At 56.3% G+C, this 23,775-nt stretch overlaps 11 protein-coding genes and 1 non-coding gene across 12 annotated transcripts; 6 read left to right on the top strand and 6 right to left on the bottom strand.

Annotated features, from left to right (window-relative positions):
• Positions 1-222: 222 nt before the first annotated feature.
• CHGG_07826 (uncharacterized protein) lies at positions 223-1,241 on the bottom strand (the record flags this gene model as incomplete). The annotated part of the gene is made up of 3 exons (XM_001225481.1): positions 223-279; positions 329-346; positions 693-1,241. The coding sequence occupies 3 exons, from the start codon at positions 1,239-1,241 to the stop codon at positions 223-225; spliced, it is 624 nt and encodes a 207-aa protein (XP_001225482.1).
• Positions 1,242-1,521: 280 nt separating this feature from the next.
• CHGG_07825 (uncharacterized protein) lies at positions 1,522-2,436 on the top strand (the record flags this gene model as incomplete). Its single annotated transcript, XM_001225480.1, has 1 exon — positions 1,522-2,436. One exon carries the CDS (start codon positions 1,522-1,524, stop codon positions 2,434-2,436), a length of 915 nt encoding a protein of 304 aa, XP_001225481.1.
• Positions 2,437-3,701: 1,265 nt separating this feature from the next.
• On the top strand, positions 3,702-6,864 carry CHGG_07824 (uncharacterized protein; the record flags this gene model as incomplete). Its single annotated transcript, XM_001225479.1, has 6 exons — positions 3,702-3,711; positions 4,107-4,345; positions 4,459-4,772; positions 4,929-5,070; positions 5,243-5,968; positions 6,025-6,864. The coding sequence occupies 6 exons, from the start codon at positions 3,702-3,704 to the stop codon at positions 6,862-6,864; spliced, it is 2,271 nt and encodes a 756-aa protein (XP_001225480.1).
• A 409-nt stretch (positions 6,865-7,273) lies between these two features.
• CHGG_07823 (uncharacterized protein) lies at positions 7,274-7,716 on the bottom strand (the record flags this gene model as incomplete). Its single annotated transcript, XM_001225478.1, has 2 exons — positions 7,274-7,518; positions 7,683-7,716. The coding sequence occupies 2 exons, from the start codon at positions 7,714-7,716 to the stop codon at positions 7,274-7,276; spliced, it is 279 nt and encodes a 92-aa protein (XP_001225479.1).
• A 628-nt stretch (positions 7,717-8,344) lies between these two features.
• CHGG_07822 (uncharacterized protein) lies at positions 8,345-11,064 on the top strand (the record flags this gene model as incomplete). Its single annotated transcript, XM_001225477.1, has 2 exons — positions 8,345-8,551; positions 8,605-11,064. 2 exons carry the CDS (start codon positions 8,345-8,347, stop codon positions 11,062-11,064), a joined length of 2,667 nt encoding a protein of 888 aa, XP_001225478.1.
• An 838-nt stretch (positions 11,065-11,902) lies between these two features.
• On the bottom strand, positions 11,903-13,354 carry CHGG_07821 (uncharacterized protein; the record flags this gene model as incomplete). The annotated part of the gene is made up of 5 exons (XM_001225476.1): positions 11,903-12,280; positions 12,381-12,614; positions 12,683-12,990; positions 13,137-13,204; positions 13,275-13,354. 5 exons carry the CDS (start codon positions 13,352-13,354, stop codon positions 11,903-11,905), a joined length of 1,068 nt encoding a protein of 355 aa, XP_001225477.1.
• A 1,513-nt stretch (positions 13,355-14,867) lies between these two features.
• Positions 14,868-17,117, bottom strand: CHGG_07820 (uncharacterized protein; the record flags this gene model as incomplete). Its single annotated transcript, XM_001225475.1, has 1 exon — positions 14,868-17,117. One exon carries the CDS (start codon positions 17,115-17,117, stop codon positions 14,868-14,870), a length of 2,250 nt encoding a protein of 749 aa, XP_001225476.1.
• Positions 17,118-17,614: 497 nt separating this feature from the next.
• Positions 17,615-18,265, top strand: CHGG_07819 (uncharacterized protein; the record flags this gene model as incomplete). The annotated part of the gene is made up of 2 exons (XM_001225474.1): positions 17,615-17,648; positions 17,724-18,265. 2 exons carry the CDS (start codon positions 17,615-17,617, stop codon positions 18,263-18,265), a joined length of 576 nt encoding a protein of 191 aa, XP_001225475.1.
• A 574-nt stretch (positions 18,266-18,839) lies between these two features.
• Positions 18,840-18,933, top strand: CHGG_11288. The gene has a single exon. It is a non-coding gene; the product is annotated as a tRNA-Phe (tRNA).
• Positions 18,934-19,500: 567 nt separating this feature from the next.
• On the bottom strand, positions 19,501-19,995 carry CHGG_07818 (uncharacterized protein; the record flags this gene model as incomplete). Its single annotated transcript, XM_001225473.1, has 1 exon — positions 19,501-19,995. The coding sequence occupies one exon, from the start codon at positions 19,993-19,995 to the stop codon at positions 19,501-19,503; it is 495 nt and encodes a 164-aa protein (XP_001225474.1).
• Positions 19,996-20,842: 847 nt separating this feature from the next.
• Positions 20,843-21,519, top strand: CHGG_07817 (uncharacterized protein; the record flags this gene model as incomplete). The annotated part of the gene is made up of 3 exons (XM_001225472.1): positions 20,843-20,992; positions 21,211-21,313; positions 21,452-21,519. The coding sequence occupies 3 exons, from the start codon at positions 20,843-20,845 to the stop codon at positions 21,517-21,519; spliced, it is 321 nt and encodes a 106-aa protein (XP_001225473.1).
• A 917-nt stretch (positions 21,520-22,436) lies between these two features.
• On the bottom strand, positions 22,437-23,486 carry CHGG_07816 (uncharacterized protein; the record flags this gene model as incomplete). Its single annotated transcript, XM_001225471.1, has 1 exon — positions 22,437-23,486. One exon carries the CDS (start codon positions 23,484-23,486, stop codon positions 22,437-22,439), a length of 1,050 nt encoding a protein of 349 aa, XP_001225472.1.
• Between the last annotated feature and the right edge of the window lie 289 nt (positions 23,487-23,775).

Raw genomic sequence — 23,775 nt, 5'->3', positions numbered from 1 at the left:
ATACAAGGGGCGGAAGCGGGGGACTGTGGGAGATGTGTACACTGCAGATGAGCATTTGGGGGGATGTGTTGGGGGGTGTGGGGACAATTTGGGTTGTTGGGTCTTCCAGAGGGCCTCAGCCCTCCTTTGTTTTTTCTTTTGTATTATGGCGCAGAAGAGTGATACGGATGACGCCGGACAACCCGAGCTACTATCATACCCCGCGATTCCCGCGATGCCCCTTTACCCATTACCAACACGGCCGGCTTGAACTGTTATGCTAGGCTCGGCTAGTTGTAGCTGATGTAATTAGAACCCACAATTGATACATATACAAGATGGAACTTACATTGTCCATTTCGAGGTGCTGCTGGCGTTGACCAGACGTGTTATAATACATATATGGAGGACCTATCCGAAATCAAGCCTCGATTGGGTTGTTTGCTCTCTCCATTGAATTGGTAATCCACTTGAACTCGGAGAACGGCCTCATTGTGGCGATCACCTTGCCCCGTATCAGGGCCAGCGGCACAGGACCAAAACCCCTCGAGTCCCGGGACGCCACCAAATTATCCCCGACAATCCAGCAATGGCCCTTCGGCACCTAGATCGGCCAAGGTCAGCGCTCCGCCCTCTACACCACCCACACTCAACACCCCTCGGCCCAACACGGACGGACGAACGAACGAACGAACGAAGAAGGAAAAACGAACCTGAATCATACTCCCACCCCCACTCCCCGCACCACCACCACTACCCCCCTCATCCGCCGGCGTATCCATCAACACGTAATCCCCCGGCAAGCCCAGCACGCGCTTCACCCCGACCTCCTCGTTGATGGGGATGTTGTAGGCCACCACGTCGCCCACCGCCACCCCGCGCCCGAACCGGTGCACCTTGGACACCACCAGCCACTCCCCCAGCACCTCGAACGTCGGCAGCATCGATGGGCCCGATGCGGGCGCCATCGAGATCACGTACTCCCAGATTAGGTGCGTGAAGGCGACGAATTTGAGGGTGGTGAGGATCACGCGGGTGGGGTGCCCGAGCCAGGAGGGGAGGTGGTGGTTGGGGTTGGGGTTGTGGTTGTTGCTGCTGCTGTTGCTGGGGTTTGGCGGGGTGGTCGTGGTGGGGGATGAAGGTGGTGGTCGTCCTGATGGTGGTGGGGGTGGGGGTGGATGGGGGCCGGTTGGTTTGATGGCGGAGAGTCGGAACCTGGTTGGCCTGAGGAGACCTCGCAGGATGCGGGTTATGGAGGGCATTGGGTAGAGGCTTTCAGTGAGATCAGCGGGTCATGGTTGTGGTTTGTGAGTGAGGTTGATGAGAGGTGATGGAATGGTGCAATGACATGCCGCACCCGCAGATATTGCCAAGCTTCAAGCTTGCGGGAGTAGGGGTTTTTATTGGCTAGAATTTCCCGATCACAAGGGTTGCAACTTGTGGCGCAAGTTCCTCGGCGGACCGAAAAGTTGCAAAGCATTTGTTTCCTTCCAACCCAAATCCAAAGCACGACTCTTCACTCCCCGAGCTTGTTAGCCCACCATGAGGGCCTCACAATGTCTCTTCAACCCGGCTACGGCCCTTTGCAAACTCTTCATTAGCAATGCCGCAGCCTTGGAGAACCCGAGGCAACTGCAGCGCCTGCTGCTACCCAGCCGAACCGTCCCCATCCAGCTCTTTTCACCATCGTCACAACGTCATTTTTCCGTCTACCATGCCCGCATGTTGAACAGTTACCAGCTTCATAGGCGTGAGAAGATTGCAACGGAAAAGGCGGCTAGTCGTGGAACAATGCGCGACTACGACATCGTCTTCCCGTGGATCCAGTTACGACAACCAGACGGCAGTCTCTCCCCGCCGCAGCGAACGCACCTCGTGCTCAAGGATCTCAACCTGGAACTAGACACTCTCATACTTCTCGCTACCCCCAGGCCGGACGACTTGACTCCCGGTCCAGAATACCCAATCTGCCGTATCGCAGACCGCAAAGCCGAGTTGGCGGCGGAGGCTGAGAGGCTGGCGATGAGGAAAAGCACACCCAAGATTACCACCAAGAAGTTGGAGATCAACTGGGCGATCGCACCCCACGACCTACGCTTGAGAATGGCGCGGCTCAAAGAGTTCCTTGGCAAGGGTTTCCAGGTTCAGGTCACTCTGAGACACCCGAAATTGAGGAGAAAGAAGAGGGCGGACCATGATCAGTCAAAGGTGGTACTGAAGCAGGTTGAGTCAGTGGTCTCAGAAGTTCCTGGGGCCAAGGAGACCAAGCCTAGGGAGGGCACACTGGGGGAGATGTTGGTCCTGCTTCTACAGGTGCCACCTAGCAAACTTGGGAACGCACCGACAGAGACGGCGCCAGCAGCTACGGAGGAGGCCCCGGCAGAGGGAAAAGCAGAGGCAGAGACAACCCCAAGTCCGGTCCAGAGGCCGGTAGCAGAAGATATAAGGATGGCCTGATGCGGGACTCCTGTACAACAAAACATGTACGATATATTGATCTTCCTACATCTCGCAGTCTGGTATTCTCAAGCTTAAGAAGAGCCCATGCCTTGGAATGACACAAAACAACCTTTAATTTTTTGATCGGCGATTTAACAGGAGTCCGAGAGTTGAGAGTGATTGTGTCCGGGTCAGCGTCATACTCCAGGAAGGCCTTGACAATGTGGGATATCCCTTCAGCGAAGAACTTGCGGCAAGCCAGGGCGTCGCGCCCGCCACCGTGCTCAATGCTGGGGTCCGCTCCAGCTTCAAGAAAGTTTCTGACTGCGTCGACTAGGACACGCTCGCAGGCTACCCGGAGCGATAAGCCTAGGCTTGTGCGCTTCCACTGTTGTTGGTGCTCCTAGACCAGCTGCAGGTGAAGAAAACTTGGGATCCCCTCCACAGATTGTCCCTTAGATAAGCTGGTGGCCGTTTAGGGGTCTTCGTCGAAACAACCTGTTGACATGATCAACGACGGCTGCAACTGATATTTTTCGGGAACGACCCCATGTACCACTGGCCGAACAAAGCTCCTCAAAAAGTCTACAACTCGTCGATGTCCTCCGCAACGAACTCCGTGCTATAGGTGCAGGGTAGAATCAGGATCCGATCTGTCCGTGCTGGGCTGGGTTGACGAGGACCGTTGACCGAGTTGCGCCGTTCGTCTCGGAGATGAAGCTCCGGACGAGGTGTGTTGTCAGGGCTAGGGTTATGTATGATTATTTGTTTGCTTGTCAAATAAGGCAGTGCCAAGCCAAACAATCCAAAGAGGGCCAAATATTGTGAGTGAACCCCTTGGCACGCAGACCCTTTACGGGCGAGTCTAGATTCTCTCAGCCGCAGCTGAGGCTTGCTTGAATAGGCGCGATCCATGCGGCGTGCCTGACGACTCGCATCGAGACTCGTCCATAACTGGATTAGCAGCTCACTAGTTAGGCGTTTGCAGAGTAGTTCACAGACTAAGAATCCACACTTCGGGTTCCAGAGATGGCCAGAACCAAGGGATAGGGGTCACGCAAATCGATGGTTCTTATTCAAAGTAAGGCCCGTGATGGGTGTGTCTGCTCATGTCCCTCTCCTGCTGTCACTGCTCTACTCCGTCCCTTCTTCGACATTCCCGACGGAGCCCATCTACGTGACAGTTGTGCTTGAGTTGCCAAAGGACGTGTCGATAAGATGAGGTCAACTGCAAGGATGGCGATCTCCCTCGCCGTTTTCATGGCGAGCCCGGTACTGGCAAAATGCAAGTCGGTATGCCACGCCGACAAATGCGCTCGAGCCGTGACGGGCACCAAGCAGGGTCCGGTATTTACGTCCAAAGCGAAGAGCGACTGTTCAAGTTTCGTCGTGACGACTTCTTACGGTCATACCATGTATGACAGGCCTACAGACCTTTTAATGGTGGAGACAATCGCTAACAACAGACACAGTACCATCACGGCAGACACAACGGCAAGTGGTGATAAAACCATCCCAACATACGCATCCGCGTGTTCTAGCCCGGCAGGATATGCCAGTGCCTGCTCGTGCTATGGCATCACGAGCCATGTCGTGACGGAAACAGACAAGGTATAAATCAATCCACTTGAATTTGCTTGGGGCATTTTTAGCTGAACTTTGATTTCCGCAGACAACAACTGTTACAGTTACTTCGGTTCCTACCTCTGAGTCGTCAAGTAGCTCGTCATCATCCGAGTCGTCTACATCATCGCCGGAGTCTACATCGTTCACGTCTTCTGTCGAGTCCACATTCTCCACCGAGCCCACATCTACATCGTCTGCCGCCCCCGAACCAACCGGATGCACCGAGGGGTTGACAGCTTGTGGAACCACATGCCTCGATCTCAAGAATGACCCTGAGAACTGCGGCGGGTGTGGCGTGAAGGTATGTTGATGATTTTCATCCTCTCATCCCCTCCTTCCACCCGACCATCATTCCTATCGGCGTGACAACCCAATGTATCGGACTCAGTAACCGACCACAAACCCCCCCGACAGTGCGACTCCGGCATGTGCAGCAACGGCGCCTGCGCGACCAACTCCTGCACCGGGCAGACGTGCGACACCTTTACCGCCTGCGGGCCCGGCGGCTCGTGCGTGTGCGCCTCGGTCGCGGGCGGCACCGGCTTCTGCGCCGACGGCCAGACGCCCTGCGCCGGCCTGACCGACTGCACTACCAGCGCCGACTGCCCCGTGGGAAGCGTCTGCGCCGTCGGCACGTGCTGCTCCCGCAACGTGTGCATCGTCGCCGACACCTGCGGCACCTCGACCAGTCCCGCGCGGCTGTTCAGGCCTAGGGGCGCCTCTTTTGCGTCAGTGGGCCACCCGGCTGGGCATGTGGGGATTGTTTAATAGGTGGTGTGATGTGGTTGAATGTGGTGCTAGCACCAGGCCATGGTGGAGTATAGCGCTGTTGTAGACGGGAGTTCGGATAGAATAGCTGCACGTAGGTACTTTACCTTAATTAGAGCGATGTACTTTTGCGGATATTTGGGCTTGAGGACTGAAAAACCAGCTTCTGGCACGGGACTGCCCGGGGATACTATCGAGTCGACACCAATGCCAAGACGGGACTTGATCGATCGAGTCCGTGTTTGGGAGCCGGCAGCGGTCCGTGCACTTGATTGCTTGAGTGGAACCGCCCTGCATGATTGCGGGGCGCGGGGCAAGCTTGTGTGCGGCATGCTTTCGCTTTGTGACTCAATCCCCAATGCCAAAACTCCAGAAACCAAAAATCACTTCATTAGAAAGCAACACTGCACTGCATAATCTTGCTCAAAAGGAAGCACGGTCTTTGGAAAGTCACACGGACCTCGTCCCAGCGAGTTTCAAACATCACCCAAGCATCACGATTAGAACAACCGCTTTTTTCTGCGTCACTTCTACCCCTCGCGCCACTCTTCGAAGCATCCACCCTAAGTCAAAAAAGCACCGAGCACCAGTTACCCAAATTATGCCCTCCGAGACCAATGGAGTCCCTATCAATGGGGCTCCCAACAGCAATACAGTCCCAGCAACACAGGATGGAGCGAAAAATGCGCCAGCTGCCGACAATTCAGCTGCTACCCCCGCCAGCACGGAAAAGCTCACTGCAGCGCAGTTGAAAGCCAAGGCTAAGGCAGAAAAAGCAGCAAGGAGGGCACAAGTAAAAGAGGCTAGAGTCGCGGCGCCAACACCGTCCCCGATTCAAGAAAAAGGTGCCACGGCGGATGCGAAAGGAGGCAAGGGCAAAGGGCGGCAGGATGGGCAGCAATCCCAGGGCAAAGGGGGGCAGTTGCAGGTACCTCCAGCCACTGGGCGGCGGCCATCCTCTCCAGTGCTTGAGAAAGATGTCAGGAGTGGTGTCCCCGATTGCTTTAGTCATATTCCGATGTCGAAGCGGATACCGACATCTCAGGCTCACAAAGACGTACACCCCGCTGTGCTGGCAGTTGGCCAGCAGATGGCAACATTTGCCCTCAACGACAGTATCTCCCGTCTAAAGGCGACTCTTTTGGCATTTGCGAAGGTTTGTATTCATTTCCGTACTAGATTCCCATGAGACAGCCCGCTAATACAGACCAGGTCATCGAGTCGTACGAGACACCCAAAGGGAACTCGCTGTCTCGGCACTTTGTGCCACACGTCCTCAACCCCCAGATCGAGTACCTCACCGAGTGCAGGCCGATGTGCTTCGCTATGGGCAATGCTATCCGGCTGCTTAAGGGGAAGGTTAACAAATTCGATATTGATACGGCTGAGGACGAAGCGAAAGAGGGTCTCCTGGAATGGATCAACTTTCTGATCAAGGAGCGGATTACCCTGGCCGAGTACGCCATCGCTAGGAATGCCGCCGAGTCAATCAACGAAGGCGACACCATTCTTACATACGGCCGCCACCGGCTAGTTGAGAAGACCTTTATCGAAGCGAAGCGCGACGGCAAGTCGTTCGATGTTACCGTCATTGACGATCCGTTCGAGCGCACCGGTCAGGATCTAGCAAAGACCCTACGACAAGCCGGGATCCCGGTGCTTTACTCCCCCAATCTTGGCGGTCTCCGACCCAAGGTGGCGGCGGCCTCCAACGTCTTTCTCGGAGGCGAGGCCATCTTTGCCAACGGTTCGCTCCATGCATCATCAGGAACGGCCGACGTAGCCATGGCCGCCATGAATGCCGGCGTCAAGGTGATTGTTCTTTGCGAGACCATCAACTTTGACCGAGACCGTGTGTCGGTCGATTCGCTCACGTACAACGAGATCGACCCTGAGAGGAACACGGGGGATTGCTTCCGGTTGCTGTTTGACAACACCCATGACAAGTACATCACGGGCGTCATCACCGAGTTCGAGAGTGGTGGTGGCAACTCGCCGGCCCAAGCCATCCTGGCTCTGTTGAGGAAGCAAGAGGACCCTCTTATTGACTAAGAGTCAAAGAGTCTGGTTGAACGAGAGGAAGTTCGCGCGTAGTCTAGGTTACCAAGGCAGAGTAGCTAGATGGTTGAGGCCAGGTCGAGATTTAATTCTCAAGGATCTATCGAGACGCGCTAATTCTTCCAGCTCTGGGGTTCCGTCCCAGTAAGGTGGGGCAGAGAATCAAGGGAATCAAAAATAATTTTGTACACCGAATCTACCGCGCCGTCTGCAGAGCTTGCCCAATGTTCTAGATCCTGCCGTGCGGGAACTGGGGACCGTAGTCTTTCCACGCCCTCATCTCCATCAACCACCCAGCAGGAGTCACATCCTCCCCTAGCATCCCGTCCCACGGCCCTACAGCCAACCTCAGCCCATCCATCCATTCGTTCATTCTACCCATCCCACCCCATCACATCTCTCCTCACGCAACAACCTCAGTCGGCGCGGCCGCCGCAGCGCTGGCCGCCCGCTCCGCCCGCCGCGCCCGCTTCTCCAGGATGGCCTCCTTGCGCTCCTGCAGCATCTTGGTCTGCCGCTCGTCCACGCCCTGCAGCCAGTACCCAAAGCTCGCGCCCACGCCCCCAAACACCGGGTACGCCCACAGCGCCTTGCGGTTGAAGAAGGGCCGCATCTCGATGCCGAGTTGCCAGAAGCGGACGACGAAGCCTGTGGGGTGAAGAAGGTGGGAAGTTAGGGTTCTTTTCTGGGTTGTTCGGTTCCGTTGGGTTTGTTGGGGCTGTGTAGTGTGTGTGGGAGGGGGTTTGGTGTGGTGTAGTGTGGTGTGTGGTGTGTGGTGGGGGAGGGGACGTGGAGGGGGGGCGTTTATTTACCGAAGCCGGTCCAGAAGATGACTCTGCTAACCATCTTGTCTCGTGGTGGGTGATCGCTTGCGGTTTAGGATCTCGAAAGTGGTGGGGGGGTTTTGTCGGTGCCGCTAAGAGAGTGGAATTGGCGCCCGGGCGAGCTGTCGACACTGCACGGAGCTTCGTGATCTGACGTTGCGATGGTTTGCGGGCAATTGGCGGCAATTGGTCAGGTAGCTGCGTCGAACTGGCAAGCCACTTTTTGGGGGATCTGTGCGCTGCTGAGGCTTTGCTTTGGTGGTGGAGCTGTGGCTTAGTTAACTCGTTCACATTTTTGATGTGCAGAGTTGCATCGATGCCCCTGCTTAGCCAAGCCTTTAGCGTACCCCACCAAAATCTTTTGAGGCGGGTCTCTTCTCTTCAAACGCGGCAAGCACCATCAACCAGCCCGTTAAACGGCATGCCCCGACAACTAAGTCGTCAAACCCTCCTTTCGAGTTCGACATTCTTTTCTTTCCTGCATACCCAACGCTTTTGAAGCGATGCATTAAAATGATTTGAATAAGCTTATTATCCCCTCCACATCGCTGCTCGTGCTTCCCATGTCCTCGAACCGCGTCGCAACCAATAACTCTTCCCATGGTACATAAATCAACCGTGAGCTACGAAGTTCAACCCGACTTGCCATCATGTCTGCCGTCGTCGATTCCGCGGGCCCGGTTCCCTCGAACGAACCAGATGCAGTTACGCGTCCTATTCCCAAAAAGTTCAAGGCATCCGACCTGCCACTCCCTTCGGCAACGCGGACGGCTATTGAAGGTCTAGCGCACTCTTTCAAGAAGAAAGGCGGCTACGATTCCATTCGGAAACAAGTGTGGGAGAAGTTTGAGGCTAGTGTAGGTCTCCGCTAGAATCACAGTCGTTTTGTCGGTCACTGACGTTCAAGCAGGACTATGAAGCCCAGGTCACCAAAGCCATCCTCGAAGTCGCCGAGCAAGAAGTCGACCGCAATCCCACTCAACTGCTGACCCTCGAACGTGGGAAAGCGGCAGCACTTATCGATGGCGCACTCGATCGCGGCGGCGTCTACCAGAAGGCGGAAGAGGTCATTGGCGCGCTCATAGACAGCCGCGCCATTGAGGCTATCATCCGCAAGTTGCGCTGCGATGAGATTGGCGAAGATGCGGCTGAGGAGGAACGGATCCGTGGTTTGAAAACAGATGAAGAATACGCCGCCGAGACGGCAGCTCGCCGGGCTGAGAGAGAGCGCGTTCGGGCGGAGCTGAGGGCGGTAGAGGAGAAGAAGCGGCAACTCGAGCGGGAGATCAAAGCTAGAGAGGAGACGAAGAGACGAGAGGTCGAGAGGGCCGCCCGAGAAGAACGGAGGAAGAAGGAACGCGAGGAGGACGAACGGAGGGATAAGGAGCGTCGCGAACGACGCGAGAAGGAGAGGGAACGGGAGAGGGAACGGGAGAAGGAGCGGGAGAAGGAGCGGGAGAAGGAGCGGGAAAGCCGGAGAGACAGGGACCGGAGCCGCGACCGTGATAGGGAGCGCGACAGAGACCGTGATCGATTCCGCGAACGTGGCTACGATAGCTACCGAGGAACGCCGAGAGATCGATCAAGGGACAGAGATAGAGGCAGGGACAGGGATAGGGACAGAGATCGGGATCGGGGCCGACGGGACAGTCACGACAACAGACCGAAACTCGGGACCGAAGACCGAGGAGACGACACCGAGAAAACTCTCACCAAGGAGGACCACGATCGTCTAGAGCAGGAAGCTCTAGCCGACCTCCTCCGGGAAAGCAAGCGTGTTACGACGAAACAACCCGAATTGGAAATCGACGAAACTCTGGTGCCTCCCCCGAAGAAGGCCAAACCCGCATCCGCCATCGACCCAATCCAGCGGTCGACTCCTAAGGCTCCTGAACCGAAGCCAGTGGAGATTAAGAAGGCTACGGTAGAATCCAGAAAACCGGTAGAAGCTAAGGAGACCGGTAAATCAGCGGAGGCCAGAGACACAGAGCATGCGAGCGATACGAAACCATTAACTGCTCCCAAGGAGCCCGAAGCGAAACCCGAAAAGCGGAGGTCTAGGAGTCCGTCCCGCGCTTCTCGGGCTCATCACGGGAAGGAGAGAAGCCGGTCTAGGAATGACGACCGTAGGCGGAGGGATGCTCGGTCACGAACTCCACGACTCCGTGAGCGAAGCCGCTCGCGCAGAAGGAGCCGGTCGAGGCTAAGGGATAGGAGAGACGACCGCCGGGATGACCATCGCCGCAGCCGTCGTGATGATTCCCGTGCCACACGTCGGGATGATCGCAAAGATGACCGTAGGGATGAGCGGAAGAGTGAGCGTAAAGACCGCAGTGGATCTCGTCCAAGGGCCGAGAAGCGAGAGCGAAGTCGTTCCCGTCCGAGGACGGCGAGGACCGACGATAAGAGGGACAGAAGCCGCTCCCGCCGTCGTGACCCCCGCGATCGCAGTCGCTCTCCGCGCCAGAGAACCGAGCGCCGCGACCGGTCTCGCTCCCGCTTGCGTTTTGGCCGCCGAGACAGAAGCCGTTCTCGATCGAGGAACCGCGACCGCCGTGACAGACGGGAACGCAGTCGCTCGCGCGCTCGCACCGATCAGCGAGATCGCAGCCGTGACCGTGATCGCGACCGCGACCGTGACCAAACCCGGGAGAAGGATCGTGACAAGGACAAGGTCAAGGAAGAAGACAAGGAACGCCGTCCTAGGAGCCGCTCACGGTCGCCGCCGAGCGCAGTGCGCCCTCCTTCTCGCCTCAACCACACCGAGAAAGAGGCATGGAAACAGGCCGAGGTCAAGAAGCGTGAGCAAGAGGCCAAGGCCTATCTCGCTGCCCAGAAGGAGGCCAGGGAGAAGGGTATGCCGGTGCCTGGTATTGACGATCGTCGCGCCGGGGATAAGTCACCAGACCTGAAACGCCGGCGTGAACCTGAGGAACACGATCGCTACCTTCCCGGTGATCGTGACCGGGACCGGGATAGGGACCGGGAGCGAGACCGCATGGACTACCGCGGAGGTGATCGTTACGATGGCGACCGTGACAGGCCAAGAGATAGGGATAGGGATCGCGACAGGGACCGCGACAGGCGTGACCGTTCTCGTGATCGCGACCGAGCCAGAGATGACCGTCGAGACACTAGACGCCGGAGTCGATCAAGAAGCCGTGATCGCGAGAGAGACCGGTCCAGAGACAGGGACCGAAACAGGGACCGCGACCGCGACCGCGACCAGGATCGAGATCGGGATAGGGACAGCCACTACCGCCGCAGTCGCCGCGAACGAAGCGTGTCCTCCCGACGGGACAGGGACCGAGACCGTGACCGAGATCGCGACCGTGACCACGGGCGAAGGCGGAGCAGGAGTCGTGGCTAGAAGCTACGATTTGCTCAAGCGTCCACGCCTACCAGACTTGCCCAAGTCACCCGGTGTTACACGGGCACTCCTCTAGTGTATGAGGACGGAGCGTCTCTCCCGGGCGTGGACGCAACAGTCGTCAAGGCCGAGGCCGCAGCAATCACGATAAAGGAAGAAAGAGGTGACTGAGGTCGCGGCCAGAGGTCCCGGTTTAATCAACGACACGACTCATGTTGCAACCTTGTGTAATGTAATAATACTATCACCGGGCGGAGAAAGGGGGCTTGGCATAAAACAAGGGAGGCTTTTGACAGGTTTTCAGGAGTTACCCGGACATGAACGGAACGGGATTGAGTGCCTTAGCTTTGATACCTGTATCAGTTTTGCGAAGTTGTGTTGTATGTACTGATTGCGCCCTTGGTAGCATGCCTTGGCCACCAAAGTGACGACGATAAATACAGACACCCCTTGACCATAGAGAAGCAACTATGGCTCTCTGCTTGCATTATCCATCTCATCCATCTTCACTACTTTGCCCATATCATTCTTTCTTCCCAAACCCCCACGCCGGCCAGCAAGACTCCTCCCAAACCGCCATGACATTCCAACCCCTTCCTCTTCTATTCATCAAAATGTGGCCTCATTAGCAGTCGACCAACCCCATCTTTACCCGGACGATAGTGCGGCGCGTCCGAAAATCAATACCAGCCCAACCAACGCAGGAAAGAAGAAAGAACCCCCCCTTCGCCAAATAAACGCCATTCCATATCAAAACCCGACCCCGACCCCAACCCAGCCCAGCCCAGGCCCAGTGTAGCCCAGTGTAGCCCAAGCCACCCAAACAAGAAGACACCCACTACGCCGTCCCCGCAGCAGCAGCCAGCTCCTCGGCCGGCGCCCCGCGATAAAAGAACCCGCCCACCAAAAACAGCACCACCGCCGCCGCGACGGCCATCACCAAAGTCCTACGCACGGCCGACGGCAAGCCACCACCACCGCCGCCTGAGTAGTGATGCTGGTCGTCGCCCTTGGCCAAGGCCCAGGCGGCCTGGGAGAGCACGACCAGCTGGTCCCAGCCGAGCGAGTAGTAGAGCAGGCCGGCGAGGGCGATGGCGTAGCCGAGGACTTGTAGTGGGGTGATGTTGGTGCGCCAGATGAGGACCGAGATGATGACGAGGAGGATGTTTTTGAGGATGCCGGTTAGGGTCATGACGAGGCCGGAGGTTTTGCCGATCTGGTGGGAGGGGGGGAGTTAGTTGGGGTTCGAAGGGGGGTGGGGTTTTATTTTGGGGGGAGATGGGGGGTGAGAACTTATTAAGGAAGACGCTGCTCACGTTGAGCATGAAGGCGACCATGGCGTTGAGCAGCAGGAGGCCGTAACCTGCTTGGGCGAGGTCGGCAGAGTTGAAGCTGTCGGCTTCGTAGACGATGGCGATGATGAAGTTCATGACGGCGCAGACGGGCGCGTAGTAGTACAGACTGACGAGCGGGTCCATCTTCTGGGTGTCGCCCGACAGCAGCACCTGGATCATGACGAGGCGCATAGCCTCGAACACGATGCCGCCAACCTTGGAACAGGAAGCCGGCCAGGCTGAAGTCGATCTCGCCCAGGCTGGCGAGCGCCACGCCGGCCCACAATGAGCAACACGTTAAGGAAACGCTTGAGCGAGGGGTCCTCGACACCCCAGGCCCAGCTCGTCAGCAGCACGGCGACGGGCGCGGCGGCCTTGAGCATCTGAATGAAGGCAACGCTCAGGTATAGATAGACCATGTTGCTGCAGACCAGGCTGGCGCTGTACAGCAGGCCGATGGGTACGATGGCGCGCAGGTAGGTGCGCCCTGTCATCTTGACATTCTTGCGTCCGTCGAGTAAGTTTGTGGTCCGCGCCAGGACCTGGGTCGCGATGGTCGCAAAAACGAGGTGCCAGCATGTGAGAATCACGGCTATCGATGTGTTAGTAGTGAACCTGGAGCGCGGAAGGGGATGGGTCGGAGGGAGCGCCGGGGACGAGGCGGGGACATACGGTATCCTGAAAACAGCGGTTAGCACTTTGCTCATCCTCTTGCTTGGGCATCCCGCATGCACTTACTGAAACCCCGGCCATCAATCATCCATTTGTTGAAGAGAATTGTTAGGTTGGAAAAGAAGATCCAGCTCCTGCACAACCCAGACTGTCAGCAAGATGCTCTCTCGGTGACCAGACCCTCCATCGTCACGCCAAACATACGCGATGTAGAATACCGCATGCACTGATCGCTCAGCCGGGCGCGGCTTCTCGACCTGGCGCTCGACATCATCTTCGGCCATATCGGCGCGGGGCGGAGACGGGCGGTTCCGGGTTATCTGGGTCTATCGCGAACGAACGGGAATCCGGTGATTCAATCGGGATCCGGGGGTGGGTGGACAAGACAGACGACGCAATAACGCGATTTCCGGGTGCCGAAATTGATATCTCCTCTTGGTCGATCGGCTGGGGGAGTGGGGAGGGAGCAAGGGATTAAGAGCGAGGGTGTCGAGGATCCGTCTGATGAGACTACAGAATATCAGATTATCAACCAGCAGCTTTACTCGAATGGGCGATTGTTGCGGATTGGCGAAAAGGAAAGAATGGCCGCATGGGAGAAACGTGGTCCGGAGGTCGAGAGTCCGAATGAACGAAACAAAAGAGTGGAAGGAAGTGGCCGTTCTCGGTTCTCGTGTTCGAAGAAGGGCTGAATCAAGTGCATGCAACCACCGACCGGATGGTCGGCGCTGGTCCCCTGCTGCCCCTTTGTTGAGCGCACCGCAGCCCAAAAAAAGGATCGCGCAGCCTGTCGGCGGGGCAAGTTTACTGTGTGCTGCTCCAGGCTGAGACCCCACAGGTCAGCAGCAGGGATGTTCGCAATGGGAACGAGCTGCTCGCCAATGAAACTGTACGACCCCAACCTGATGATGCCTGGCGTACCTTCAACCTGCAGGTAAGCGGCAAGGATTGGAGAACTGGACGATCACCGAGGCCCAAAAAAATGATATCGGGAATCAAAAATCGAGGTGGAAAAAAGATTGAGTGTTGTGCCCACAATGCCCGGATTCATATCTATCCGGGTTTGTCAAATTCCAGGCTCAATATTGACAGTTTGGATACAGATATTCTCACAGAGACGACGGAGTCAAGTACACAGGAATGAAAAGCACCAATGCTCCGCTTTGACGCTTTTTGTCTCGGAAATTCACATGGTCGCACTGGCGGGCACTGATTGGAGGCCACACACAAGCCAGCCTCTTCCATCTTCCACCGTTCGTGATGAACCCTGCCGCTATCTCTTCCGTTGCTAATACAAATACCACTCCTTCGTAGTCTAAAAAACCAATGCTCTTCAATGCATTACAGAACGTTCGTTGTTTGCAAAGTGGCATGGAAACCCAAGCCAAGATCATCTGCGATGCATGCTGGCATCTAGAGAAGCTTATTTTAATTACTCCTTAATCCTTGACTACTTGGCGCAGAGCTTAGCCAGCCGCCTTTCAAGAACCAAGAACGGGTCAATAAGCTTCCTCATCGTGATAAAAATCGCGCCCTTAATAACAACGCTCATAACCGCGTCGCCTCTCATACCACATATCCTCTAAACCATAAACCCATCCATGCAAACCAACTTCGCCGGAACCACGTACGCTCCGCGCTAGCCCATATATCAGGTCCAAGCCCGAGGAAGAAAAAAGCCTATAGTATCCCTCTTAACCAAGAACGCCGTTCGCTATGCATAGGTACCCAGTAATAGGACAACCGGAGTGAGCACCGACCATCCCTCGCCTCAGCTTCTCAATAAGCTGCGGTGGCCTAAACCCCAGGGACTTGAGCAAGAGACTGCGGAAACTCTGTTGGCACCTGACCTATATCCTGATCTTCCGCCGGATCTGCCTTCCGAACGGAGGGACGGGCGAGCCACTCCGGGGGTTCATCAGAACCCGATGGCGAAGGTTGCCGCTGACCGGCCATCTCATCCAACCCACTCGCCGGTATCGGTGTTCTGGGTAGTGGAAGACCATTGTCGAACGGTGTCGGAGGGTTCGAATCCGCCAAAATCTCCCCATTTTCCTGCACCGCGCTTGGGCTAGGTACAACACACCACGGTGCTAGATCGTCCGCAAGCGACATGCCCAGCATCTTGGCATCTTCCAAGCCTTGCTCCGTAGCGGCATGTCGGTTCGCATCCGACACCAGTATCGAGTTGGGATCGACACGGTCGTAAAACAGCATGAACACACCGCCCTGGGAGAGAACAGTGCGCTCATCCACTTGGGCCACATGCTCGTCACTCAACCGCCACCACTGGGATTGTGGCTCGTCTTGACTTGAGCACGATCCATCTGCCTCGCTCGCGCTGTGTTCGGTATCCCCTGGCTCCGTCTCGTCGTCCAGGTCCATGCGCTCAGCCGCCACACTCTTCTTGGTTGGGGGACAAGAGGGGGGATGTTTCCGGTAGCAGACGTAGTGCCCGTTCTCGTGATGGCCCTGATGCGTGACTACCGCGCGTAGTTCGTAAATCGGGCCCGTGATCCTACTCGGCTCCCGGTCTCCCGCTACCATGGACACCCTAGGGTCTAGCGTCCACTGCTCAACATCCCCAACGGTAGCCGCACCTTCTTTCAAGGACGTCTGGCCATCCGTACTGCCTAAACACCAAGGCCCCAGGTCCAGTAGCAAAGGGAAGCGGACAGCAGCCGAGTTCTTGTACATGTAGCCCGTCTCTTCGTCGAAGCCAGACCGGTTGATGTGGAAAGCCAGGCTCGGCGGAGGTCGCGCAAGCACAACCTGCTTCGTTTTTGTCGAGCTAGCCCTCATCTTTGGCGTGATTCTGCATTTTCCCGCCACAGTGCTTTCGTCAAACGCTTCTTCCTCGAGGGCCTCTTCCAGGACTTGCAGTCTCTGTTGAAACTCGGGGACGGCCCCGGTGCGCTCAGCAAGAGTCTTGAGCACGTCTCGGGCCACGATTAGGGAACATTTGACGCACTCGACGCCCGCAATCGACTCGACCTTGGTGTAGTGGTCGAGCCGCTCGTAAAGATCGTGTTCAGCGCGGTTACCGAGCGTCAACGTCAGACAATTGAACGGAATCATACTCAATCCTTCACAGTAACCACAATTGACGCAGGCCACGCGCTGTGCCATCATCCCTTCGAGCGGGTTTCGAGCAAGACGGGGAGCCTCAAGCCCAGACTTGGGGTGGCTATGCAAGCTTTGATATCCACTGTCATCGCTATGCTGGCTGGCAGAGGAGTCGTAGCTGGCGCGGTCCGAGTCGAGAGCGCTTACGTCTTTGAGAGCACGGGCAGCCTTCGCAATCTCATTGTCGATTTGGTCTAGGAGCTTCGAGTAATATTCCTGTGCGTCTTGTTGCTGCCACGTACTCATGTTCGTTAACGCCTTTGGCGTCCAGAGTGTCCGGCCATTGCTCGAGGGGTCGGTGAGCTCGACAATCAACGCCCGCAACGTGTCGGCGGTTCGAGTCGGAGAGCGATCGAGCCCCCCCTCGGCAGAGATTGCAGACAGATACGCCGGAAGAGGCGTGAGCGATGCCAGTCCCTGCAGGATGCTGTTCTGGTAACAGGAATTGTTGTAATTTCCCAAACCAGCCGGATGGTCGCCCGCAGCTCTTGGCAGAGAAGCGCCGGTAAGACCGCTCAGGCTTTTACGTCCAGCCTGCGCGACCGAGCTAATAATTCCGCCCCCATTATCGATTCCCAGAATCCTTCTCAGGGCATCGCTTTTGGCGGCACGTGTCGGCAGCTGCGGTTCGAGCATGTGTGTCGGAAAAAGCGGGGGGTTCATGAAACGGTCGATGGCAAAGATGACGCGCGCCGGAATGACAGTGACCGCGGCGTCACATAGACGCTGGAGAAGCAAAGAAAGTCGACGATGTTGGTGGGCCGCCTGGTACACTATGGTGGCGGCGAGTACGACAATTGTGAGGATCACGGTTGGGCTGTTGAACCGGTCTTGTAGTTGTCCGCCAGCGCTGTGCTGGTACGAACTCGGAAATCCGCGGCTGTCGAACTTGTTGAAAATGCGTTTCGCGTCGGTATTCATTTCTGTTGGCGAAGAGGGCGGCGGAGGGCAAGGAACCGAGGCGAAAGAGAGGTGGCAGATGGGAACGTGGTGCTTGGCTTAGGAAGCTGACGGTGTTGAGGACAGGAAGGAATACAGAAATGCCATGTCCAATAAGAGAGAGGGTGTTCTGGCCCAGCCAAAAGAGATGAAAGAAGATGTGTACAATTGACGGAGGAAGCAAATGGGAAGAAGGAAAAAGCTAGGTCGATGCACATGCGTGTGAGATGGCTTCCTCGTGCTGGGGAAAACACCTTGGCATTGTTGGCTGACGCACTAATTGGTCGCCTGGAGCTTAGGCTGTGGGGTCGCAATGCATGGGACTCGAGGGCCCCTGCCGGAAGGCGGGTCCGGGTAAAAGACCCCACTGAAAAAGAAAGAGTAAACCCCCCATCCAAAAAAAATCCCAGCGATAAGAGAGGTTCTGGAACCACCCCGCGATACCGCGGTTGATAACGAACACGGCCAGGCAAAACAAGATGGCCAAAGGCAGCATCGCCAAGGGCAAGAGAGGTACAAATTTCCAGAAAGCCCCCCTAAGAACCCCTTTTTCGTGCCATACTTAACTCACCTTCCCCCTCCCTTTAGGCCCCTCAATACACTCCCGCGCGGCGCGGCGGGCGACCTCTCCGGGCATCGACACGGACAAGTCCCTCAAGCAAGTGCGACCGCCGCAAGAATCCATCGACCGGCGGCCCGCAGTCCTCGCCGCGCGCCAAGAAGGGGGCGTGACCAAGAAGGCCAAGACGGGCCGCAAGGCGGTGCTGAGCACGCGGGCGCGGCGGCGGCAGGAGCGCAGCATGGACAAGGCCGAGGCCATCATGGACCGCACGGCCGTCAAGGTGCAGAAGAGCAAGGGCCACGCGCGCGTCATCCACGGCCGCCGCAAGACGTGGGAGGAGGTCAACCGGGAGGCGTTCGAGCTCGAGGAGCAGCGCAAGCTGGGGAAGAAGGCCAAGGCGAGGATGGAGGAGGATGCCGCGGTGGCGGCCTTCTACGCGGATGATGGTGATGCTGAGATGGAGGGTGCTGAGGATGATGGGGAGGTGGCGGTGGCGGGCGATGCGGGGCCTGCCTCGATACCAGCGGTGGCCGTGCCGGTCGATGTGGTGGAGGAGGATATTTTATAAGTGTTGGAGTTTGCGAATGGCTGGTTGGCAGGCATATCATACATGGACTTTGTCAGGCCGTGCCTGCTGGGTCGTCAAGAGATAGGCTCGCAAGGGCGCCACCAGTACGGTGCAAGCGTTCTCGCCAAAACAGCCAAGGAGTGATTTGGAGGCAGGAGCAGCTTGCTCCAACTCAAGCAAAGAAAGCCACTACGATACCCAAGCTGGTTTAAAGGCGAGAGAGATCAAAAGGTACAGGAAGATCGAGATGCGCATCGCAGAGGCATCCCAAGGAGTGGCACGGGCCACCTCATATGAGAACATGGAGCGTCCAAGATGTTCGTTCCGCAACAGTCAAGAAAGGAGACTCCATCCAACAAGCACATGACATGAGCTACCACGGGCTATTCTTTGTTTGTTCTTTCCTTTTACAGTGGAACCGGCATCAGCACTCAAACCATTTTACAGACCTAATTTTAGCAAGAAAATGGAAGGGAAGAGGCGTGGGAGCAGGTCGATCAAAGATGGTGTCCCGGTTTGGGCGTTGTGTCTCGCCCCTTATAATTTGCTAATTGTAAGCATTTAATTCCAATAAGCGGGTTTAGCTCAGTTGGGAGAGCGTCAGACTGAAGTTAACTTCGGCAAAATTCAATATCTGAAGGTCATGTGTTCGATCCACATAAACCGCAAGCAAAGCTAGAGCTCAGAGTGCAGTACTATATAGTACGATACCTAGCTATACTTTTGTTTCCCAGACCAGGTGTCTAGGTACTTCTATTTGGTTAATTTTTGTTTTGAAATGTTTCAACATTTGAGCTCTCTTTATGATCTGCTTCATCCTGATGATTTGATTCCTCTGATACTTCATGCACACTATAGCTGGTATCGTAGATTGAGATCCCCTCTTTCGTTCTTCCTCTGCGACGGCTCCCAGAATAAAAGACTCGGTGTGACGCTGTTTTCAGTGTTATCCAGGTCAGCCAGCACGAGTGATATGTACAAGCAATAAGGAGAAGGGGTCTTCGGCTAGCGTCTGTATATTACCATTGCTGTGGTCCGCGACTAGCCTATTGCATATGAGAGGCGTGCTGTGCTGTACGGGAAGATACAGATTGTAAGATCATGTCCTGGTCGTCTAAGCGACCGATACCTTTAGTGACTTTAGCTAGATACTAGAGTCACTAGTCCGTGTGACGCGACACAACGACTACGCCAGTTACATCAACGGACTACACCACTCCCGGGCTTACACCCGGCTAGGCTGAGGACTCGGATCTCGGTGTTTTATTGGATCCGCCCTGGGATTTGATACATGTATCGATGTCGGCGTCGCCGCAGCCGCCGTGAGCCATCAGATCTTGACGTAGCTGGTACATTTCGTCAGTCAAGCTGATAAGGTCCGCCTTCAAGCGACTATTCGTCTTCTCGAGGTCCTCAAGATGGTTTTGCTTCTGCTCTAACTCCCACTTCTTTTTCTCCCGAGACTTTGCTACCGCCAGGCGATTCTGCACCTTGTCGCGGACCCGCCGCCGTTTCGCCCCCGCCTTTGTTGGCCCGGGGCGTCCCGTCCGTGTAGATGATGTGCATATGGGCCCGTTGGTGTTCTCGCCCACGGATTGCTGCCGCTGAAGTTCGGGCATCGGTGTGGGGCCATAGCACGACCTTTCGGTGCCATCCCGGGGGGTGTCAGTATCAGTAGCATGGTTGCTCGGCGGAACAAGGCCAAAGAATGCCCAGTAATCAGCCTCCATGTCGAAGGCGTGTTCCTGAGGTTGACTGCCTACCGTCGAGGGGAAAGATGGGGGGAGGGCATAGCCTTTTTGGTGCTGGTTTGAAGAGGACATATCGATTGGCGAAGGGAAAGGTGTATTTAGTGTATCCTGGATGAGATTGTGGGATGTATTGGTTTGTTTAGGTCTAGAAAAGAAGGCATTTTTCTAGTCAGACAAAAAAGAGGCAAACAGCCCAGGTTGTTCTGAATACACATGTTGTTCCGAAGTCTTCATTTTTTGGAGAGTGTCTGCCGCAACGCACTACTGTGTTTGTGCGGTGTTAGTTGGTGTGCGGCTTCGTAAATAAACGGCAGGGCATTTCCGAGGTTCCTAGATAGGTACCTATTTACGGACTTTGGGACCTCTGATAGGTAAGGTAGGTTGTTCGATGTCGAAGACTGCGGATGAGGTTAACAACATGGATGGATGGATGGATGGATGGAATTTATTTCGCCCGGAGGCACTAAAGCGGGACCTGCTGGTTAAGGCTCGTGGTTGAGGCTCGTGGTGTTGAGTGTCGGCTTCTTCTACTGTGACTGGTCTAGACTCTCCTCCTCATTGGTTAACAACATGGAAGCCAAGGCCGCCCCGCCAACTGCGAGTGAAGTCTCAGGCAGATGCCAAGACGGGACGATCGATCTGCACAATGGCTCAAGAGTGGGTTTACCTTACCTGAGTTATTGAGCCTCACCCGACAACAACCCAACCCAACTCACACCGACTGCACCTCCTGCCCAGCATAAAAATCGGACAACGGTCAGGCACAGTCATCCTACCAACAACAAAAAAAACCAAAGAAAAATCGAAACCCAAACCCCGCTGACTCATGGAGGCAGTCGCCAACCCGCGCATCACCTGCGCATACCTCAACTCGTACGTGGGCAAAAATGTCATATTCGTCGGCAAAGTCATCCAATTGCGGGGCGAGGAGGCCATTATCGATGCCGACGGCAACATCACCGCCCATCTGAATCGCGTACGTTGCCGCTTTAACCGAACCCCCGTCATTTCACCACCCTTTATGTTCCCGTTTTCTCTCAGTCCCTGACCCCTGAACCGAGTTGAAACGAAGTACCCATGAGGGAGGAGGGGTAAAAAAAGAAGAGGCGGTGGGGATCACAATGAAGATGGCCACCGCCCAAACAAACCCCGGCAGATGAGGAGAACCACCGCTCACACCACACGTAAACATAGGAGGCACATCTGCTCGCAGGCAACGCCGCGCAAATCATCGGCAAGGTCAACCCGGATCTCTCCATCAAGGTGCTCAGCTCCATGGACCTGGGCACCAACGTCGGTAAGTCACCAGATAGAGCCACACAGCACCTCTGGATAGCGAGGCGAAGAAGAGGAGGGGAGGGGGGGGACCACAAACCACCACATTTCCCATGTGTGCCGTACCCCCAATCGAGTTCGTTCTAACATTACCAAACAGACTACAACCTGGCCAACACGGTCGTAGAAATCTCGCACCAGCATCGGAATCTGTTCGCCTACGATTAGGCGACGGTCAGCCAGGGCTAGGGCTGCTGAGAACGGCGCGAACTGCGTTGTGGTAGGGCGGACGTGGGGGGTTCTTGCCCTTCACGGCTAGCTCTGCCCTCAGAAGCAATCCTATGACATAGACGAAATCATAGGTGGGCAGTGGAGCAGCAAAGGAAAAGGACGGTGCGGGAGCCGGTTTGGAGCATGAAGGGAGCAGGATAGTAATGGGCAGGAAACTTGAGTGCCCTAGCGCAGACGGGGCTGGTAAGGCGCCCCGGAAGGTGGACAGCTAGTGCAGGTTACCGATGTGCGCGGCATATTTCGCTGAGAGCTCACCCCCAGAGATATTGAATGGTCGGGCCTTGTTTGGTCAAAACATATGCAGCATGTGTGATATATATTTAGTTTTGCTCCGCTGTTAATACCACGGACTTGAACCACAGCTCTGCGTCTAACTAATAACTACCTAACATTGTGACCGTCGTGGTCGAGGGCCGCCCAGTGCATCACGAAGCCCTGCCCTGCTCCCCACTAGTCTCGTCATCCTCAAGCCATCCTCCTCAAAATGTCCACATGATACCCCACGAGGTACAGCGTCCGTTCTTAGCCCCTCGCCTGAAAACGATCGAAATATGCCCGCTTAGGCCTGTGTGCTAGGCACGCGGCAACCCCCCCACCTGTCCCCCCCCCCCCACCTCCGCCCCTTCTCTGGTTCCAACAAAAAAAAAGAAAGTAACCATTGAATCGTAATGTCGTCTGACAATTCGTAAAGGAACCAGTTGAAAAGCCCTGTTTTCGGTATCCCCGTACCATACTCCGGGCTGGCGCTAGCAATGAGCCAAGGCCGCACATATATATAAAAAAAAAAGAAAACAAAGACCGAACAAAAACGATGGAGGTAAAAAAATGAAACAATGACTCTCCCAACAACGTCGTCACCTCCCCCCCTTCGACCCACCATCATCCCCGCCCATGGACTGCTGATTCCACATCCCCCCCTCCTGCAACACACCTCCAAACGTCTCCCCTGCGCCGCCGCCCCCAGCCCGCGCACCCCTTAGCAGAGGGGGACTACTAGGCATGACTAGATCCGTGCCGAGGAAGCTGCCAAAGTCGACCACGGTGTCGCTACCGGGGCCGCCGCCGACGTCCAGGTGGCTCAGATCAAGGTCACCCACCGACGAGGAGGCCACTGCGCCTGCACCCGCCGCCGCGGACGCCGACGTTCCCTGGCGGTAAGGCGAACCGCTACCGATGAAGTTGTTAGCTTCGCTTAGCAGCTGGTGCAGGGTCGCGGTGAATGGCGAGTCGAACTCCATGGGCATTTGTAGCCCCATGGTCATGGGAAGTTGGTTGTGGTCGGCGTGTTCTATCGAAAACTGGGTGTTGTGGGCGGTGTTGTTGTTGCCTCGGGGGCTGCGGCGCCTGCTAGCGCTACCGGGATGGAGGAAACCGCCCGAGGAACGTGGGGTTTTGGTGGGCGTCTGCTGGAGGTGGTGGCTAGCGAAGAGCTGACCTGGTGATTTGGGGATGCTCCTGCTGGAGCGGATCGACCGGGAGATGCTCCGCGTTATGGGGCGATGGCTCGGCGTCGGGCGGGTCGGTGTCTTAAACGGGCCAGCTACGGCCTTGGGGGGCGGCGTCGATGGGCGTCCGGGAGGCGTCCCGAAGAGCTCCTGTTCAAGTTCGTCTTGGGGAACAGGGGTGCCTTGGCGCTCCTGGTCTGCGCCGTTCTCTTTCCCAGCTGCCGCCGACTTCGCCTCTTGTCCCTGCGCGACTGCTTGCGTTACATTCAGTGAAAGCTCCCCGAGGGCCCTGGGTGTCCCATCCCTTCTAGGCGATGGGAAGAGCAGCCTTCTGGTGCTGCCCAGTTCATCCTCAACTGCAATGGGGCTGTCCACAGTCCCACTACCCCGTGAGTGAGTGGATCCCAAGAAACGCTGTCTCGGGGAGCTCTGGAAGTTTAAATGCTGTTCGTCGGTCATCGTGACGCTCTGTTGCCGCGACTGGGTCTCGTTCTCGTAGTTGTCCATGAAAAAGTCGTGGTCTAGCGGCCCGATCGGGTCGGTGGGTGAAATACGCCTCTGAGGTAGGGTTGACCTGGACGTCGCTCTTTGTGCGCTCCTTCTTCGACCTGGAGTTATTCTTAGGCTCTCGCTTCCTTCTGGGCTGGATGAGCCGAGCAGCGTCCTTGTCCCATCGGTCGGGCGGCCGGTGCACCTTAAATTTCTCAGCCATATGCCACAGGATGCAGAGCAGGGTTTCAGTCCATTT

The sequence above is a fragment of the Chaetomium globosum genome, genomic scaffold (assembly GCF_000143365.1).
Source record: "Chaetomium globosum CBS 148.51 scaffold_5 genomic scaffold, whole genome shotgun sequence".
Classification (NCBI taxonomy): Eukaryota; Fungi; Ascomycota; class Sordariomycetes; order Sordariales; family Chaetomiaceae; genus Chaetomium; species Chaetomium globosum.
The sequence above is the reverse complement of the archived record's forward strand: the minus strand, read 5'-3'. Positions and strand labels throughout refer to the sequence as shown.